At 53.1% G+C, this 17,835-nt stretch overlaps 10 protein-coding genes and 1 non-coding gene across 11 annotated transcripts; 4 read left to right on the forward strand and 7 right to left on the reverse strand.

The window, feature by feature from the left end:
* Positions 1 to 920: 920 nt before the first annotated feature.
* Positions 921 to 2,353, forward strand: CLUP02_05727 (uncharacterized protein; the record flags this gene model as incomplete). Its single annotated transcript, XM_049284733.1, has 8 exons — positions 921 to 951; positions 979 to 1,092; positions 1,169 to 1,296; positions 1,363 to 1,442; positions 1,502 to 1,578; positions 1,643 to 1,840; positions 1,911 to 2,016; positions 2,074 to 2,353. The coding sequence occupies 8 exons, from the start codon at positions 921 to 923 to the stop codon at positions 2,351 to 2,353; spliced, it is 1,014 nt and encodes a 337-aa protein (XP_049141876.1).
* Positions 2,354 to 2,587: 234 nt separating this feature from the next.
* Positions 2,588 to 2,677, reverse strand: CLUP02_tRNA100. Its single transcript has one exon. It is a non-coding gene; the product is annotated as a tRNA-His (tRNA).
* Positions 2,678 to 3,416: 739 nt separating this feature from the next.
* CLUP02_05728 (uncharacterized protein) lies at positions 3,417 to 3,907 on the forward strand (the record flags this gene model as incomplete). The annotated part of the gene is made up of 2 exons (XM_049284734.1): positions 3,417 to 3,503; positions 3,767 to 3,907. 2 exons carry the CDS (start codon positions 3,417 to 3,419, stop codon positions 3,905 to 3,907), a joined length of 228 nt encoding a protein of 75 aa, XP_049141877.1.
* Positions 3,908 to 4,082: 175 nt separating this feature from the next.
* Positions 4,083 to 4,878, reverse strand: CLUP02_05729 (uncharacterized protein; the record flags this gene model as incomplete). The annotated part of the gene is made up of 5 exons (XM_049284735.1): positions 4,083 to 4,108; positions 4,191 to 4,358; positions 4,410 to 4,482; positions 4,556 to 4,640; positions 4,709 to 4,878. The coding sequence occupies 5 exons, from the start codon at positions 4,876 to 4,878 to the stop codon at positions 4,083 to 4,085; spliced, it is 522 nt and encodes a 173-aa protein (XP_049141878.1).
* A 41-nt stretch (positions 4,879 to 4,919) lies between these two features.
* CLUP02_05730 (uncharacterized protein) lies at positions 4,920 to 5,385 on the forward strand (the record flags this gene model as incomplete). Its single annotated transcript, XM_049284736.1, has 2 exons — positions 4,920 to 4,948; positions 5,154 to 5,385. 2 exons carry the CDS (start codon positions 4,920 to 4,922, stop codon positions 5,383 to 5,385), a joined length of 261 nt encoding a protein of 86 aa, XP_049141879.1.
* Positions 5,386 to 5,522: 137 nt separating this feature from the next.
* Positions 5,523 to 5,810, reverse strand: CLUP02_05731 (uncharacterized protein; the record flags this gene model as incomplete). Its single annotated transcript, XM_049284737.1, has 3 exons — positions 5,523 to 5,559; positions 5,634 to 5,708; positions 5,776 to 5,810. 3 exons carry the CDS (start codon positions 5,808 to 5,810, stop codon positions 5,523 to 5,525), a joined length of 147 nt encoding a protein of 48 aa, XP_049141880.1.
* A 606-nt stretch (positions 5,811 to 6,416) lies between these two features.
* CLUP02_05732 (uncharacterized protein) lies at positions 6,417 to 6,770 on the reverse strand (the record flags this gene model as incomplete). The annotated part of the gene is made up of 2 exons (XM_049284738.1): positions 6,417 to 6,672; positions 6,736 to 6,770. The coding sequence occupies 2 exons, from the start codon at positions 6,768 to 6,770 to the stop codon at positions 6,417 to 6,419; spliced, it is 291 nt and encodes a 96-aa protein (XP_049141881.1).
* Positions 6,771 to 8,270: 1,500 nt separating this feature from the next.
* CLUP02_05733 (uncharacterized protein) lies at positions 8,271 to 8,494 on the reverse strand (the record flags this gene model as incomplete). The annotated part of the gene is made up of 2 exons (XM_049284739.1): positions 8,271 to 8,303; positions 8,360 to 8,494. 2 exons carry the CDS (start codon positions 8,492 to 8,494, stop codon positions 8,271 to 8,273), a joined length of 168 nt encoding a protein of 55 aa, XP_049141882.1.
* Positions 8,495 to 8,520: 26 nt separating this feature from the next.
* CLUP02_05734 (hsp90-like protein) lies at positions 8,521 to 12,784 on the reverse strand (the record flags this gene model as incomplete). The annotated part of the gene is made up of 5 exons (XM_049284740.1): positions 8,521 to 8,579; positions 8,663 to 9,065; positions 9,132 to 10,634; positions 10,703 to 11,796; positions 11,941 to 12,784. 5 exons carry the CDS (start codon positions 12,782 to 12,784, stop codon positions 8,521 to 8,523), a joined length of 3,903 nt encoding a protein of 1,300 aa, XP_049141883.1.
* Positions 12,785 to 12,959: 175 nt separating this feature from the next.
* Positions 12,960 to 14,176, reverse strand: CLUP02_05735 (uncharacterized protein; the record flags this gene model as incomplete). The annotated part of the gene is made up of 6 exons (XM_049284741.1): positions 12,960 to 13,007; positions 13,057 to 13,289; positions 13,349 to 13,401; positions 13,449 to 13,801; positions 13,876 to 13,944; positions 14,036 to 14,176. 6 exons carry the CDS (start codon positions 14,174 to 14,176, stop codon positions 12,960 to 12,962), a joined length of 897 nt encoding a protein of 298 aa, XP_049141884.1.
* A 106-nt stretch (positions 14,177 to 14,282) lies between these two features.
* CLUP02_05736 (uncharacterized protein) lies at positions 14,283 to 17,822 on the forward strand (the record flags this gene model as incomplete). Its single annotated transcript, XM_049284742.1, has 15 exons — positions 14,283 to 14,378; positions 14,605 to 14,666; positions 14,745 to 14,841; positions 14,898 to 14,977; positions 15,105 to 15,221; positions 15,324 to 15,666; positions 15,711 to 15,881; positions 15,957 to 16,028; positions 16,097 to 16,258; positions 16,362 to 16,408; positions 16,580 to 16,780; positions 16,865 to 16,931; positions 17,004 to 17,485; positions 17,543 to 17,693; positions 17,736 to 17,822. 15 exons carry the CDS (start codon positions 14,283 to 14,285, stop codon positions 17,820 to 17,822), a joined length of 2,235 nt encoding a protein of 744 aa, XP_049141885.1.
* Between the last annotated feature and the right edge of the window lie 13 nt (positions 17,823 to 17,835).

Raw genomic sequence — 17,835 nt, forward strand, 5'->3', positions numbered from 1 at the left:
CGGAGTACGGATATCTTGTTTCAATATGCTAATACCCATGGCCAGCACTCGCACCGGCACGAATAATTATCTCACCTCTTCAAATTTCCATACGGAGAACACGACATGGCCATGGGCTCCCGCTGCGGAGGGCGTTGATCTATCCGTGTGCTCCAATGGACGACGGAGGGTTTCGCCGTGGAACGTGCTACCTACATGCCTAATGGCAGTGTTACAGAGCATCGACGCGCTAGTCACCTCCCGACCCAACCTTCGATATGGACGTCCCGCCGTGACGTAGATTTGATGCAGCACGAGGTTTGCGGAACCGACAACCTCGGACCAACTGGATCTTGTTGGATCCCTTCTACGTCGCCGAATGACGATAAGTTGCAACAAACTGTAAGGAGCTCATGGGCCAAAGTTTCATCGAAGATACGAATCTGAAGATTAGCGGGCAGCAAATGGGCTGACAGTAGCCACCGGCTGGTCTAGACACCGAGAGAACGGATACTGTGGGCGTGAGAGACTGGGAAGAGGTAGGAGAAGACAAGACAGTCTTGCGCGCGAAGGGGAAGGGAATCGTCGATGTTTGTGCATGGCCTGCAAGTCTGGTTGAGGGATATCGTCACTGGGCATTCGAGCATACGATCGCAGACGGCACATACGATCACCATGGGAAGCAAAGGCGACAGGGCTGATGCTGTTCTTGCGCGGGCATGCCCAGACACTGGGCTGCTGGCACGCTGGTTGGCGAGAGGGTCTAGACTTCTACTAGGTACAAGTGTATCTGTACAAGACTGTCCATACAAGCGTAACGTAGGCGCAGGCGCACAAAAGCATGACTTTGCAGTGAGCGAGCAAAGCAAGGAACGAGACGGGACTGGATTTGGCTGAACTCATCCAGGGCGGAACCGTAAGTTACGGAGGAGGGCACATGGATGGACAAAGGGATGGGATCATTTGAGGGTTGTGAGTGATGATGGGTGTGCGAACAAGGTTCCATTGACTGCGACACGGTGAATTCCAACATCTCGATCGCGAACGCCCATTTCCCAGTCATCGAGATTGAGCAAAATGCCACCAAGAGTGAGAGAGATTGGACCGCCGCCAGTGCGTCAGAAAGCACTGGGTTTGGGTATTTGGGATCCGATGTCATTGTTTTTTTACTGATCAGACACTGCAAAAGTCCGATCTGGATGGGATGGGGTTTTGGTTGGCATCTGGAAGTGTGCGGCGCCATCGAAAAAAAGAAAAAGAAAGAAGGAACACCCGGAAAAGCTAGTTGGGGGTTCTTTCCCAGCGCAGCGAGTGCCTGTAGGGGGTTTAGGAAGGGAATGTTGACAGTTTCTGGTGCGGTCCACCGCGCCCAAGTGGGGTTAGCGCCAGGACACTTCCTGCGAAGTAGGCGGTACCTCGAGACCTTTGGCTGTACAGCCACCTGCCGCATTCCATAAGGTGACGTGAGGTACCTACATCAGGTACAAATACTCGGGTAGCTTTGTGAAGACAACAGACTCAGTGCTGTACTTGCAACGGGGGAACCCAAGCTATGGCTCAGCATCCCATCCTTTCTTCACTCGCCCTGCTTGCCCCATGGTTATCTAATGTTATCGTGGTAGGGACGGAAAGTAAGGTAGAGGGATGACCTCACTTTCCCCAGTCATGTCTACGAAGAAGAAACAACAACAACAACTCGCGGGCGAGCTGTCAACCATCGAACCCGCCTTTCACGTCCGTCTACTGAATATCGGCAGGAGAGCCGGAATTGGAATTCCATCTACCGTAACAACATTGCAAATGGATGTCAAGATCCTCTCTGACTCACACGGGCCTCGAACAATATGTCTGTTCAAGGCCTGTCCGTGCCTTCCTACCTGCCTCCCATCGCAAGGTACCATCCCATTCGAAAGTGAAGCAAACCATGGCAGCCACAAGCACAAGTCTGGAAGAATTTCCCGCTACCAGCTGCCCAGTTCAATATAACACGACCCTCTGGCTTTCTGGCTGCATCGGCCCTGCTTTGATTCTGCAGTGGTAACCTGTCGGCAGGTTTCCAGGTTTTGCGTATGGAGGACGTTAGGAGGGGGGCAGCTTGCAGGCAACAGCACGCTTCGGATCAAATCAATCAACCTGGTTCCCGAAGCTTAGCTTGGCAACGATACTTTCTTGCCAACGGTGCGGCGGTGCACCCCCCAATATTGAATGGGCCACGGGTGGGATGAATCTGCATTCTGTAATGGAATCGGAATCAAAAGTCGACTTCCCATCATCACGAGGACGGAAATGGTATTCCCGGCTCAAGATCAAGGCACCGACAGTCATATTGACCATGTTCGATTTGGGGACAATCAGGCCGAAATTCCCGCGATAGTTTGACAACCCTTGCACTATTATTTCGCACCTGTGGCCCAGGTAGTACTATTGTAGTAACAACGCATCCGAAGATGCACGGGTCATTGCGATGAAGACATGATCGTGATACCACATTGCGACGCTACTTATTCGTTTCCCATACACTGGGCAACCTCGTCGCTGTGGTTAGCAAAAGTTGAGGCTGAACAGCGATGTTCAAGTGCACGAAGGGATCATCCAGCAAAAGTATTAGTGCCCAGAGGCGGATTCGAACCGCCGTCAACACGGATCGCTGTATAGAAGAACCACAACGTATCATCCTAACCAACTAGACGATCTGGGCCACCGGGTGACGTTGTGATTGGCAGAGAGTTCAATGTCTAAAAAGGGCGACGTGAAGAGACGGTGAGTTTCTCTAGTTCTCGTAGGCCCGTAACGGTCGTGATTAGGTAAGCCTTGGACACCGTGCGTCTTTCCCAGGTGAGTGTGAGGGGTTCGAGTGATGTTTCTGCCGCCTATCGACGACACGCCGTTGAATCTACGGACGTCTCGAGACCCTACACTACAAAATCCCATACATCCATCCCAGGAACATTCAATATCATCTATCCCCTGACACACGACACCGAATTATCGCCTTTCATTCGGCATTACCGAATTCCGGGTCATCTGGTACGCTGAGCCACCCAGAGAAGAACTGGTTCCCCAGGCCGGGAATCCACGCACGCTTGTCGCCCTACCTTGGCCAGAGCAAATCACTAACAAAGCTACAACAAAAGTATTATCGAGTATTCAACAGCGTATCGACGACTCGTCAACGGCAAAGCATCACGAGAAGGCGGCGCAAAAAAAGACGCCTAGTATCCGCATTTCCCACCATTACGACACGTATACCAGGGTACGGGAACGGGCAATCCACGATATCGACAAAGGGTTGGATCGGTGGAGGATTAAAAAAAGAGGGCGACCCCTCCCATTAAGACCCCAAATCCGGCCACTATCTTCTCCCCTTTTGTTTTTTCCAGGGCAGCTTTTTATTTTCTCACCCTTTTGATTCGCCCGCTCATCACCATCTTCCGAACATGGCCCCAACGTCCAAGGCGCCCGAGTCCGCCTCCCCGACAACGACCGGGCCCGATGGCGACTCGTCTGTGGATAACATTGCCCAGGTACGTGTGTGTTGTTAATGTTATCCCGTTGCCTACAATTCTGCAAGGCGGTTTGGTTTTGTCTTGGGACCCCGACACAGCAAGGGGCCTGGGGACACCTGAGCGGATCGCGCTGAAAGGCGCAGAGCCTTAGGCTTAACCGCGGTCCCAAAGGTGGTTTTTTGCCCGTCTTTCTCTGCCTCGGTCGGTTTACCATCTCCCCTGCGTTTCCCATCCTTCCCTTCTCCGTCTCTCTCTTTCGCAATCTCTCGTTCCGCCCCTAGATGCCTCACTCCGTCTCTCCTCCCCCAGTCACCTCGCTGAGTACTGCACCATCCGCCTTTGGCAAGCCCGTTGGCAGCTCCGCTGTCCTCCGCTCGTACATACGGAGCGGCTGGGAACTTGCCTGGTGGTGCACGCTGTGACTTGCTGCAGAGGAGAGGAGAGGAGGAGAGGGCATGGTGAGGGCAGAAGGGGGTGGCATCGGATGGGAAAACCCCCCTACCTAGACTGTTCCAGGGCTGACCACGTTCGGGGCACGTTCTAGGCCTACAAGGACCTGCTAAGGTACGCTCATTTGACGAGTATTTTTCCTTCCTGTTACTCTGCCCCCCCACTCTCGTCGTCTGCGAGCTCGAGTGTCAGCACCTCTTGTCCTCGCGCCCATGGTGTGAGGGAATGAGACGCCCCTCTCCCTGCTTCACTCACCACAATGTTGAGAATGGCATGTTTGCACCCTGAACGAGTCGGAGCTGCCTCCGAAGCTGCAACCCCCTAGGGAGAGCGTATCGCTTCGGATACCTACAATACGGTACTCAGCAGTCTGGCCCAGCTTTTCCCACGGATCCTGGTGTGGCACAACAGCGGTCGCGGCGCCTGTGCTCACATTCATTCGTTCGTGGGCAAGACATCACCAAACCTTTCCACCTGGTGCAAATTCCCCTTTTTTGCGAATGGCGTTCTCAGCCTTGGACTCTTCTTGAATTGGTGTCGGATTTTGCTCGATCCGGCATAGACTCGAAATCTAGCCAGATATTTTTCTTTCCCCGGCTCATAACCGCCGGCATTCTTACATTTTCGGCTCTGCGGGTTCCTGTTCTAGCGAAGAGGGCCATCCACGACCTAGCATTCCTCTGGTCGCTTTGCCCGCGATAACCTCTATGGGGGATGTCGCATTGAAGCGAGACACGCGATTTTATCGCTCGATCTGAGGCAGGGTGCTGGACGGGTTGTGGTCCGGCACTCTCCCATTCGCTATTCCAAAAACCCATGTGCGACGATGGCTTTCGGTTACCGCTTCCGCAGAAAGCCCATATCGTTGAAGTTCTAGACCCTCCCTTTGGCCTAGACTATCCGCTGGCACCGCGAGCCTAGGGACGAATACGGCCTTGAGCATCTTTCACCTCCAAGCCTAACGCCCACATCCAGTCTCAGCCCATGAGCACTTCGCGACGCCCGGGACCGTTGTCAGATCACGCCCAAATACTACTGCATCGCCAGACTTTAGGGGCTACTGCACTTCCCCTTGCTCCCCGCCGGGGTCTAGCCAAGCGGCAGGACCGAGAAGACGAATTCCCATGTTTCGTTACCCATTGAAATACGCCCTCGTGACCGCTGTCATACACGCCATTCTTTTGGGGAGAATTTGGGCTAACCGCAAATCGCTTACAGAGGCGAGCAGGCGGCCAGCGCACTGGAGGCCAACTTGACGAACCTCGAGGGTCGACTTGATGCACTGCTAGCCGCGTTCGAATCGGCTCAAGAGCCCAACGAGGACGGCACTGTGGCACCACCGCCCGGTCAAGATGCGAAGAAGCCGGACGACACGGTCCTCGCCAAAACCCCCAACTACGGAACCCAGAGCTCCGAGTCCAAGTCTCCCGAAGCGGCGAAGAAAGCCTAGATCCAGATCTACCTTTTTGACGATGCGGCGCCGCCGCCGTCGCCGGCTATTAGGCACTGGTCTGTGGCTGGGTACACACACATTCGACGGCCGCATCGTGAAAGGGTCAGTCAGCATTTAGTTGCGGTGTCACGAACTCACGGTGCCACGATGTTCTGGACCCGGGACCCATCCCTATTGCATTTGCATTGCATCGTATTCTTTGCCCTTTGCGGTTCCGCATGGAAGCGAATTCTGGGGTTTGCGACAAGACCAAAAGGTGGCGAAGAATGGGCGCCTGCATGCCCCAGGCACGACGATCCATGTTAGGGATCAGGGTTGCCCTCAACACGTGTATTAGCGGATTTTTCCCTCTTGCCCCCGACCTTGACCTATCATATACATTCTCACCGACCGCATCCCGTCGTATATCGCAATGCCCCCATTGATGTATCCGCGCACACGTGGTGACTTTTTCCTCTTTTTCTCTCGGGCTTCACATAGGAGAGGGAGAGGAAGGTACATGGCATGAACGTCCTTCTTCTTTCTCACAGTACGAATAGGGGATGGGAAGTTATCGAGATTGGGGCAAACCGGGGGGAGGCTAAGGCGAAACTGCGCGCAGCATTGCCGGATTTAGACGGCTTTTGCCACTCGCTTATTGCTATCTACATGTCCTAGGAACCACTCAACCTTTCTCTCCTTTTTCATCCTTTGAAGAGGGTCTAGAACTTGGTGATGCATGGATTAAAATGTGATTGAAATGTTTTTAATGTTGTGTCGGTGTGCCTACGGATATAGTGTGGTAGTGCGGTATAGTGTGTGTGTGTGATTGTCTAGACAGGAGCATAACCTCCTCCCTCACCTCCTTGCTTCCCTTGCACCCCCCGTCCCCGTATGCGTCTCACTCCAAGGGCCAGAAGGGACTCGGCCGACATGTATGGACGGACGTTCGAACCCCCCTTCCACGCGGAGGAAACCCCCCTCGCAATTCGCAGGGTTATCCGAACGGCGGGGGGAGGGGACTCCAACGGCCGTTCCTGACACGCAGATCATCGGTCAACGAATGAGAAGTGAGAGACGTGAAGCCGATTTGGGGGTGAATCGACAATGGACTCCCGATTCAAACGGTGTATAGTCCCAGCCTCCGGATCAAACGCTCCGTTGATGTTGTTGTTGTTTTTGGTGAGATCGTGATGGAGGAGAGAGAGAGAGAGAGAGAGAGCCCGGCCAGCAGAGTGACGATGGGTTTTGGGCTGGCACGGCTGGAGACGGTCTGTACGTAGATCCTTAGATGTGACGGCGGCTCTAACTTGTGCTGGTGTACCCATGCATATGTATTCGTATGTGTGTATTTTGGGTGCCCATTACCGTTCCCCGGCCCAATCGGGTGTGATAAGTGACATTGGGTATCAAGTTATGTTGCGGGTGGGTTTGCTTTCCTGATGTGCTTGTTTACTTTTCCTCCCCGTTGAGGAGGCTACTGGCTCCCTTTTGCCCCCTTGATGATGGTAATGGGACAGTTTTGATAGCTCTCGGCCGTAAATATATCATTGTACAGAAACAAGGATGTGAAGTGTAAAATTGGGTTGTCTGGGTAGAAAGACTAGAAGTGTTACAAGCCTTTCCCATGCTTTTCGTCTTCAATAGCGTCACGTTGTACTCCGTAGATTTAACCGTTTACCATACAAAGGGCTCTTATACTCGCGGATATTCTCGCAGCGGCGTCGGAATAAGGGTAGTGATGATAGCGGAGACGTCCATGGATCATCATGGATTGGGCGGTAAACGGCGGTAACGTTGATTGACGGGGGGGAGTAAGAGAAGGAAGGGAAAAAACCTAGTCAGCCTCGTTGAAGAACAATTGTTGACACCATCTACCGGCCCTGTAAAGAGATTTTTTTTCCCCCTTGTCTCATAATGCTGATGTCAATCTTGCATTCAAACGTCTTTTGCGGAGTGTGTTCATGTCACATCGTCCTGTTGGTAAAACTTTCAACGAAATTCGGGGCAGAAATTTTGCTCATGGTTGTTTGCAAGGAGTTCCCTTTTGACATTTGAGCCTTCTATCTTAGGTAGGCACACTGCGCGCAAGACATGAGATATAGAATGATGTGGAAAAGAAATACAATGACTTGGCCACGTGGAAAGTTCACCAGGGCCGAGATGGCTTCTCAAGAGTAGGAAGAATGCAAGAGATAGTCTTAGGGGGGATCGTACAAGAGGGCAAGTTAGATAACCCAAGATGTCATGATACCCCATCAAGAACAGAACAAACAGCCAGCTGCATATCTCCTTGAAGAAGAAATCATCACGTAGCCGTCTCACAAACTTCGAGTGTCACAGAGGGGAGCAATACAAGTCTGGGTATCCAGCCCGACCAAGTCGATCGGGCCTCTTTAATATCAAACGATGTAAAGTCTTCTGTCCCAACCCTATACCCAATAGACGCCCTTGTTGCTAGTACCTTGATCTCATTGATGATGAAAATTCCCAGATCCACCTCTCTTTGGCCCTGGCTATTGACCTTCTATGCTTATTCCCAAGGAGACCAATGTCGTGGCCAGAGTCATCGACCTCAACTACTGACGCCCCCAAGAAGAAGAAAGCACAAAGCATAGCCGTCTCATGTACTGGCTGTGTGGTAGGTGTGTTTCTCCTTGTCAAGCCTGAGCAATAAATGTAAAACTACAATGGGAAGGTTAACAAACGGTAGAGAAGGGCGACAGCGTTGACACCCTGCACTTTGCCCCTTTGCCCCTTTGATGATGATGAAAAAAGTCAAAAAAACGAAAACTCCCCAACGGCCTTCAGAGCCCAAATGTTGCCCTGCCTGGCCCTTCTGTATGCAAAGCCCATCTTGGAAATTCCTCCCGTGAATCAACCCACAAGCCTAGCTGCTCTCTCTATGTGGGCGAAAGTTGCTGCACACGAACCCACTATGTGAAATCTCGAAAGCTGCTTTGCTCTTCTATGTTGAGAAGCTTTCAGCCACTAAAAGGGGGGCGAACGGGCTGTATCGTATGTGATTTGGTGTATGTGTAAGAGTGTCGAGTGAAAGGTAGGATGGGGAAGCGACGATGTGCGTGTTGTATCCATCAATGATCTTGTATCTCTTGGGGTATTTCATCGAAAACGATGTCAGTCGAATGTGGTTTACTCGGGGTTCCACTTGCGTTTTTTCTGAGCCTGTCCCTGCACATCCCAGTTAGGAACTATGTGACCTCAGTAGTAGCTGCGCGCACGAACAAGAAACCAAGTTAGCTTGTAAGGCTGCGCGAGTCGGAAAGGCCTTTACGTGCCCTAGAGATGGGGTCTTCCTGGTCTGCCGTTGCCACTGCTGGGCTGGCTGGACTGGGTCCCATGATTGGTTCCTTTGAAGTGAAGGATCGGGTCTCCAGAGGCGGGCGAAGATGAGACTGAGGATGCTCGTTGGAGCTTGCCTTGACTCTCGACTGCTGAGCCATATCCCTCTCCCGATTCTTCTCCAGGAGCTGACCGCCGAGGGTCGCACACTTGAGAATGGTCTGGATCAGGTGGTTCTGCTGCAGAGGCTTCGACAAGTACTCGTCCATCTGTGCCTGGATGCATTTCTCGCGATCACCCATCATGGCGTGGGCCGTCAAAGCAATAATGGGAGTACGATGCGAGCCCAGGCTGCGCTCGTACTCACGAATCTTGCCTGTTGCCTCAAAACCGCCCTGTTGGGAGTGAGATTAGCTTGCTATCAAAGATGGTCAAGTGGTAATAGAAATTCCGGGACTCACCATGATTGGCATCTGAACATCCATGAGAATAACGTCAAACTTCTTCGCCTTGATGGCCTCAACAGCCTCGAGACCGTTGCCAACAACTGTAACCACGTGGTGGTACTTTTCGAGAATCTTAACAGCAAGTCTCTGGTTGACCCGGTTGTCTTCCGCGAGAAGAATCTCGAACGATTTGGTGTTGTCGGCCAGAGACGGGGTCGCGCGGTTCTCGAGAGCAGGAATCATGCCGTTGCCGAGATCCACAGCAGTGCAGGGTGTCGTCATGTATGATGTGATACCCAAGTCCAGGCATGACTTGAGGTTCACGTGAACGACAGGCGCCAGAAGAACGATGGGTAGGTACTTGAAGTCGTCCACGGATCTGAGCCTCCTGGCGGTATCGATGGAGTCGACAATAATGACATCGTACGGCATCGCCTGAGCGTCGCGAACGCTGGTGAGGATGGGGTTCTTCTCCGACTCGACAACAACGGGCTTGAGGCCAATCAAAGACAGCATTGTCTCGATCTGCTCTCCGTAGCCAGATTGCGACTTGTCGACAAAGAGAACCTCGTGACCCTTGTACGGCTTGATTTGCTTCTCGATGATCTCGACGCCGAGATCCGACAAGCGCACTCGACACGTAAAGTGGAACTCACTGCCTTGACCATGTTGGCTCTTAACCCACAAGTCGCCGCCCATGAGCTTAACAAGGCGCTTCGAGATTGACAGTCCGAGACCGGTTCCGCCAAACTTTCTTGTCATTGAGCCGTCGGCCTGTTGGAAAGTGTCGAAAATGAGGTCAAGCTTATCCGCGGCAATGCCAATACCTGTGTCCGTAACGATGAATTCGATAGCGTACTGGTCAGGACCGCATGCCCAAACAACAGGATCGGCCTTCTTAATAGTCAGACTGACTTCGCCGTGTTCCGTGAATTTGATGGCGTTTCCGACCAGGTTCAGAATAATCTGCCTAAGACGGAATGAATCTCCAATGACGTGATCCGGCACGGAGCTGTCGACACGGTAGGTGAGGTCGAGGAACTTCTCGTTTGCCTTGACTGCCAGTGTTTTGAGAGCATTGAATACCGTTCCTCGCAAAGTGTACGGGATCTCTTCTATAACCATCCTGCGTGCTTCAATCTTGGACAAATCTAGAATGTCGTCAATGATGGTGAGTAGACTGTTCGCCAGACTGTTAACAATATTCAACATCTCTCGCTGATATTGTGTCAAGTCCGTGTCTAGCGTCAGCTGCGTCATGCCGATAATACCGTTCATGGGTGTACGAATTTCGTGAGACATATTTGCCAGGAACTCGGATTTCGTTTTGTTGGCCAGCTCTGCCGCCTCACGAGCCTGTGTATTCCTCTGGATACTGTCCCGTAGATTGGACACCATCTGATTGATCTTTCGTTTGAGTTCGTCCATTTCGCCCGAAGCTTCCACTTCGACAAGTTTCGTGAAGTCTCCGTCTGTTGCCAAGTTCGTAATGTCTGAAAATGCACGCACTTGAGTTGTCTAATGAAGCAGTCAGTCGTCGGTTCTGTAACACAAAGACCCAATGTCGTAGACTGCTCCGCACTTACCAAATTACTAGCCATGGTATTCACATCAGTCGTGATCTCGCGCCAACGACCCTTCAAGCCGGCAGGATCTGCTTGCGCGCCCATCTTGCCGTCGACACCGACGTCTCTGGCCACTCTTTGCACTTCATTACAGAAATTGGAAAGCCTGTCAACCATGTTGTTTATCGTTTCTTTAAGGACGAGTATTTCTCCTTGGGCTTCAACCTCAATCTTCTGGCTCATGTCGCCATTGGCAATGGCTTGGGTGACGGTCGAGATACTGCGGACCTGTATCGTAAGATTTGAGGCCATGGTGTTGACATTTTCGGTGAGATCCTTCCATTTGCCTTCCACGTTGTCGACCTGGGCTTGTCCGCCGAGCGTGCCGTCAGTGCCGACTTCCCTGGCGACCTTGCTAACCTCAAAGGCGAAAGTGCCGAGGCGGTCCACCATGGTGTTGATAGTATTCTTCAGATCGAGAATTTCACCTCGGACGGGTACTCTTATCTTCTCCGTAAGGTCGCCGTTCGCCACAGCCGTTGTGACCTTGGCAATTGCGCGCACTTGTGTCGTTAAGTTCATGGCCATGCCGTTGACGTTCTCGGTGAGATCTCTCCAGGTTCCTTCGACATCATGAACAGTGGCTTGGCCACCAAGCCTGCCTTCCGTTCCTACCTCTCGGGCAATCTTGGTCACCTCGCGGGCAAATTGCTGGAGTTGCTTCACCATGGAGTTGATAGTAGACTTGAGATCAAAGATTTCTCCCCTGCAATCCGCTTGTACGTTTTGTGTAAGGTCGCCCTTGGCCACAGCAGTTGTTACCTTGATGATGTCTCGTACTTGTGTCGTTAAGTTGTTTGCCATTGCGTTGACGTTGACCGTTAGTTCATTCCACATGCCTTTGACTCCCTCGACGTCGGCTTGGCCACCAAGGATACCTTCAGTTCCTACATCGCGAGCTACTCGAGTGACTTCGGAGGCAAATGTTCTCAGTTGGTCTACCATGGTGTTGATCGTTTGTTGCAGTTGCAGGATTTCTCCTCTGGCGGGGCGTTCGATCTTCTTGGTCAGGTCACCGTGGGCGACAGCAGTGGTTACCGATGCGATTTCTCGCACTGCGGGTTGTTAGTAGGGTTCAAGATTGCGGTTTGCGCGTAGTTACTTGCCTTGATCTGTGAGATTTTGGGCCATAACGTTGACTGGAATAATTGGTTAGCAGAGAGACTCAATCAAAATCATGGGCCACAATCTAGGCGCACCATTGTCCGTCAACTCCTTCCAAGTACCGTCGACACCCTCGATGCGAGCCTGTCCGCCGAGCAAACCCTCGGTTCCGACCTCGCGGGCGACGCGGGAGACTTCGCTTGAGAAAACCTGTAGCTGATCCATCATAGTGTTGATTGTCCGTTTAAACGTGGTAATTTCAGGGTCCATTTCGACGGTGTTCATGCGGACCTTCTTGGAAAGGTCTCCGCGCGCAACGGCTGTGACGATCTCACCAATCTCTCGCAGGGCTTTCTGGAAGGCCTCGTTCGCCTTTTGGTGCTTCCATAGTTCCCGCTCCAGAGTCGCAACTCTCTCTTGTTCGATCTTGAAGAAAGCCTGTTCCTGGAGTTCCTTTTGCTCAAGGAGCTGGGCGGACACGCTGCTGATTTCCTGTCTTGCGCTAGAAATTCCTTTCTCCTGGTCAAGTACCTTCTCTTGCAAGCTCTCCAAGGCTTCGTCAGTCAGCGGGCTGTCTGCGAGGCTCGGATCGGCTGTGGCGGTACCTTCGCGTTGGAACTTGGTGGGCCCGGCGGCAACAGTGCGGCTGTTGGAGGATGATGGTGATGCGCCGTCGGAATCGTCGCCAAAGAGGGAACCGTGGACTTCGTTGGGCGTTTCCGGGAAAGCTACAGAGGCGTGGGCTCGACTCTCGAGCTTTTCGATTCTTTGGGCAAGCTTGGCAAGCTCGTTCTCGAGGCTTCGCTTGGCGGGGGTATCTCGACCTGGGAGCTCGATCCGCGCATCAACCTTGAAGGGAAGGGACATTGGCGTCGTGCCATCAGCGGCAAGGGATTGCACAATGGCCGCGGCAGCGGCCAATGCTGAGTCGTCGACCATGTTGAATTATTGTCTGTGGGTTGAATCTGCAAGCAGAGCAGAGAAGACGCTGCTTGTGATGTTGTGAGGCGGGGTTCGTGGGTGGTTGAAAATATGTAGGCCGAGGCTGGAGAGTTTGGACGGGAAACGGCGGGCGGGTATAGATCAAGAAGAGTTGTGGTCAACCAGCAGCATATTAGCTCAGTGAAGGCCTGGAACCAATGTGAATATCGAAAACCGGTAGCTGTTGGTCAGATGCCAAGTCGTTCAACACTCGCTCGAATCTCGTCGACCCGATGTGTCAAAGACGATGGTGCTCCTGTCTTTTTTTTCTTCTGCGGAGCGAAGGTGATTTGGGGGGAAGTTGGGAAGGGGAGGGAGTAAAGAAGAGGTGGTGTTGGTGGGTTGGCAATATGAAGCAAGAGGATGAGGAGAGAAAAAAAAAGCAACGAGGCGAGCAAATAGCGAGGAGACACGCCCCGAAAGTGGTCAGGCGGATAAGGTAGGACGAGTGAGCTACTAGAGGCTAGAGGTCGCAAAAGAGCAGAACAGAGCGAGAGTGAAGAACTACTACGAAGGAAGTACAGCGCTCTGGAGTATTCGTAGGTGAAGAGGAGATAAGGCGGAACATGAAGTACCTTGGACCGGGGGTTGGACGGATACCACAGCGGGTTAAGGAGGGCACGAGTAGGGACTGGGGTGGGATGGGACGGCGAGGGGGGATGCTTGGGAGCAGAGGTGGGGAGCAAGATTGGTCGACGAGGCGAACGGTGAATTGGTCGTAGGACGAATGGTCCTTCTGGCGCAACACTTGGTTTTTCCCTTCTCCCGCTCACTGCTGTTTCCCCTTTGCATGATTGGCGCTATTTGGTTAACATGTCGCTGGTTGGATACTGAACGTTCAGGGAGAGAGAGATTCATCGGCACCGTCTCCGTGTGTACATCGCCATCAGGTAGGTGGATTGATAGGCTGATAGGGTAGACACGTAGTCGGTACTCGGGATGCGCATCGAAAATCGTTGCATCAAGATGTAGATTCTACGCCTAGACGGTGAGCTGCAGTACGCCTGGGATCACCAAAGATGGAGGAGAGGCTCCCCCGTACTCGGTACCTCGTGGAGCAGGTACTTGAGAAATACATCTGAAGGCTTGAGGGTGCGAGATGGGGCAAAGAGACGGCGCTAGTATAAGTCGGTCCAGCCTTGCGTGTACTTTGTGCCGCCAGAGTTGCGGCAAGAGGTACATGCTGAGTCAAGTAAATCCCGGCAGCACCCAAGAGGTTCCCGGCGAATGAGACGGGCCTATGTGGGGCAGTTTTCCGTCAGGGGGGCCACGAAGGACTCTCTCGCGCAAAGCAATTCGCTCCTCCAGCCCGCGGCCGACATGGAATACGAATGGTGATCGGTCGACCATCTTTCCTAACCCAGCGCAAGCGTCGACGCCCCAAAGGGGATTGTCAGAGGTCGACGGTGTGCTTGTCCCAGGTCGTAGGCAATTTCAGTGATGAACATTGGCTTGAATGGCTGTTGTGCCCCTCCTCCTCCAAGCCCGGCTTGTCTTTCGCAACGTCAGTGGGAGGATGAACAAGTATCTCAAGGTACCTACACCTACCCAGGTCAAGGGATAGGTAAGGTAATGCCTCGTACGCTCCCCGTGGGCATTGGACATGCTCTCTCTATCCGTCCTTCTCTCACCTCTCATCTATCACTTGATTGATGGGCAACACTGCCTCGCTGCGTCTCATCGGTCTCTACGGAGTGACCATATTCCATTCGCCGTAATCAATAGCCAATGCCTGTGTGTCTGCCTTCTCGCCCAGTCCGTTCACACGTCTATCACAGACACTAGGAACCGTCGATGCACAAGACAGATTCAACAGCCCATCCGTGCATCTCAAAGTTCCGTGACCACCGCCTTTCCACCGTCCTTTCGCTCCCCTAGGCTCTGGGTACCTTACTGACAGGAATGATATGGGGGCCAGACTAACCGGAACTACCTTAGTCCAGACGGTCGGAATGAGTCTACTCCTCGTCTGGCGATTCTGCCGTTTGGAGTCCACGCATTCGGCCATGTCGACCGTTGCCGCCACCTGACCACCTAGCTGAGGCGGCTTGCCTGATATCTCATCTCGCAGTCTTCGTATCCCGTCAACCTCGAGCCGAAGGACTTCCGCATGTTTCACTACATGTATCTGTACGCAGTCAAGCAGTACCCGTGCCCAGCCTCCCATATCTGCTAGGCGAGAGACAAAAAAGAGCCGTATCGTAAGGGAGATACGTGCTAATGGCGTACCCGTTCTTCGTACACTACACTATCACACCCAACCACATACACACTGTAGAGGTCTGCAGGGATGCAGAAGTGCTAATTGCTACTCCCTCGACCCTGGTCTGTCAGCGCGTGTTCTCCTGTGGCCTACCTGCAAAGTAACGACAGACTTGGTGCCTATCCGTGGACTGTACGGATATAGTCCTGTGGCTTGTGGCTGTTTGGGCACTTACAGCAACGCTCCCGAGGCGGCCTAGCGCTGCGTGCTGGACGGATGTGACGGGCGTGACAGGCTAGAACCGTTTTCTTTCGCGATTGGTGTGGGGAAAACCAACGCATATGCCCACGGTGGAGAACCTGGTTGGATGGATGCTTGCTTGAAAGTTGAGGTGACTTTCTTCTCCTTCCACAAAAAAGTTGCGCCTCGGTTTTCACGGAATAGGGGTCTTAAGACTGAGCAGACAAAACACCACTTGGTGCTTCTCTCCAGACTTCCTGAGACCCTCTCCAAGGTTGACGTCGTCCCTCGTGCTGCCACACCACGAGGGTACCATGGGTATCCGTACGGTGTACGGAGTATCCAACGAGTTTTCGGAGCTGGAGCACCGGCGATTGGTAGCGACGATGGTCTCCGTGTGGAATCGCAGGGTAGTATTTCTCAGCTAGGTGACGGCGGGAGGCTCCTGGCCGCCCCCATCCACGATTTGACCCGACTCCCATGGCCACCAACAGCGTTGCTTTGCATTCCCTTCTCGTCTCCACAACGGTAACCTGCGGCGCTCGCTCCTCCTCGCCGTTGTCCCTCTGCAGCTGCTACGCTGTGCCGCACATGGTGGAGCGGCCAGCCGCTGTAAGCCTGTGTCCGAAGGCCAGTAATAGGGATGCCAACTAATACCAACAAACTTGAACGGCAACAGTTTCTTAGGTAAGGTATGCCTCCGCGGCCCGCTTCAGATCCAGGATCGGGTGCAGAGTGGGCAAGTCCACGGTTCAGAGAGTCGAGAGGAGTCGAGATTCGATAAATCCGGACAGGCCTAGCCGCCCGGCTGTCACATGGTGCATCAGGGAATGCCCGTGCTTGGTTTGCCTGCCCCAACCTCATCTCTCTCCTCTGCATTGTTCGCAAGCATAGGAAGTTGGGAACCAGTTCCAGATTCAGCAGCTGATATCGAGATCGAGATTCCCACGATGGAGAGGGCGAATATGCCCTTAGTCAAGCTTCTCTTTGTAAAGGGATAGGTAGTCTATTGTCACTTACTTGAGTGTCGTACTCTCGGATAGAAGCCAGCCGGGCAAATATAGTGCGTATCTGCAGGTAAAGTACAAATAGATGCGGATAATGGCACTCAGGTGTCGTGAGCTGGAGACGTCGATGAGGTGAGATGGACAGTGCCAGAGATAAGCACGCACGTGATACTTATCTGTCTTACCTTACCTACCTTCCATTCCTTCCTCTAGCTACCAAATGTGCCTCCTTCCTGCACCTGCGCTGGGCTCCTGCGGGAAAGAAGAGAAAAGAAAGAAAGTGCGAGCTAACTCACTGTGAAGCAAGTGCCAGGGGTCCAAGGTCAGGGGTCCGGTCGTCCCATCCCGATCCCAAATCTCTTCCCCCTCTTACACGGTGCACCTTCCTATCTTCCTCCGCCCAAACGAAAAAAGAAAGGAGCCACACACTTTCTTTGACTTCCCTCGACGTCTCTTGGAAAACTTGGGGGACTTGGGGACTTGGGGACTTCTCGAAAACATTGAGTGCTCGGCAAGTCGCCGTCCGTCGCCCCGCCCGTTACTTTAGTCTTTAGGTTGAGCTTGAAGTTTGCTCCGGTCACTGCCCAGGCGTGAGGTGTGCCAGTCTGCCAGCCTGCAGGGAGTCATGGATGCCCACTCCCCTCCCATTCTCAACGTCTGACTTTCACACTACGGTACTAACGCCCACGAACGACACCGTCTGAGAGGCAGCCACTGCGATCGTCAGGGTCCGCTCTCAAGGTTTCCACCCGTCAAGAACGACTGTCCGGGACGCCGTCCAAAGATCGACGCACAATGCCTTCTTCGTCCGTTTCAACATCTCGCGTCGCTCGTCCTTTCATTACAACCGTATCGCCGGGATGCCCTCCAGAGTTCGACCATCCCAGATCTCAGGCCTCCAATCCATGAGCCCATGCAGCCCATATTGCTCAACGTCCCTTACTACCGCGCCCCCGCGTGTGGCTCTTTCCCCGGAAACGGATCCTCAGGACACCGCCTGGTTGACAATCATCGAACAGTCCTCATCAGAAACCAAGACAGCCCGAGCTTCTCACTGCTTATGGCCCGTATTACTCTGTATCTTCTCACCCAGCACCGGCACGCCTCTGCCTCAAAACCATTTGTCCTACAGCCTAACATCCACAGCGGGACGAGTACGGATGCTGGGAGCCTGCCGCCTGCCGAGAAGCCCAAGCCATCGACGTCACTGTGGTCCACGAGGTCTTTAATCTGATTCGACCTCAAGCCACGCCGCCCTGCATCGAGAGCAATCGTTGACTCGCGAAAGCTACTTGCTCAGGGAATGCCCATTCTTGGTCTTAGCCTAGCGATCGCTTGTCCAAGAATACTTCTGGACAAACGAGGTCGATGCCAGTCTCAAACTCGCTGTCTCTCCGAAGATGTCGTCGATGAGTCGGTTGAGCCAGCCCGAAGACCTTCTTGGATAATTCCAGTTTAGAACTTCATCGACCATCCCACCTTTGCTCACCTCAAAACCCAACCGGCCACCCGGCAGTTTCCAAGAACTGTTCAGAACAGAGGCTGAGAATGGGTCTGGG

This window comes from Colletotrichum lupini, chromosome 3 (assembly GCF_023278565.1).
Source record: "Colletotrichum lupini chromosome 3, complete sequence".
Lineage (NCBI taxonomy): Eukaryota > Fungi > Ascomycota > Sordariomycetes > Glomerellales > Glomerellaceae > Colletotrichum > Colletotrichum lupini.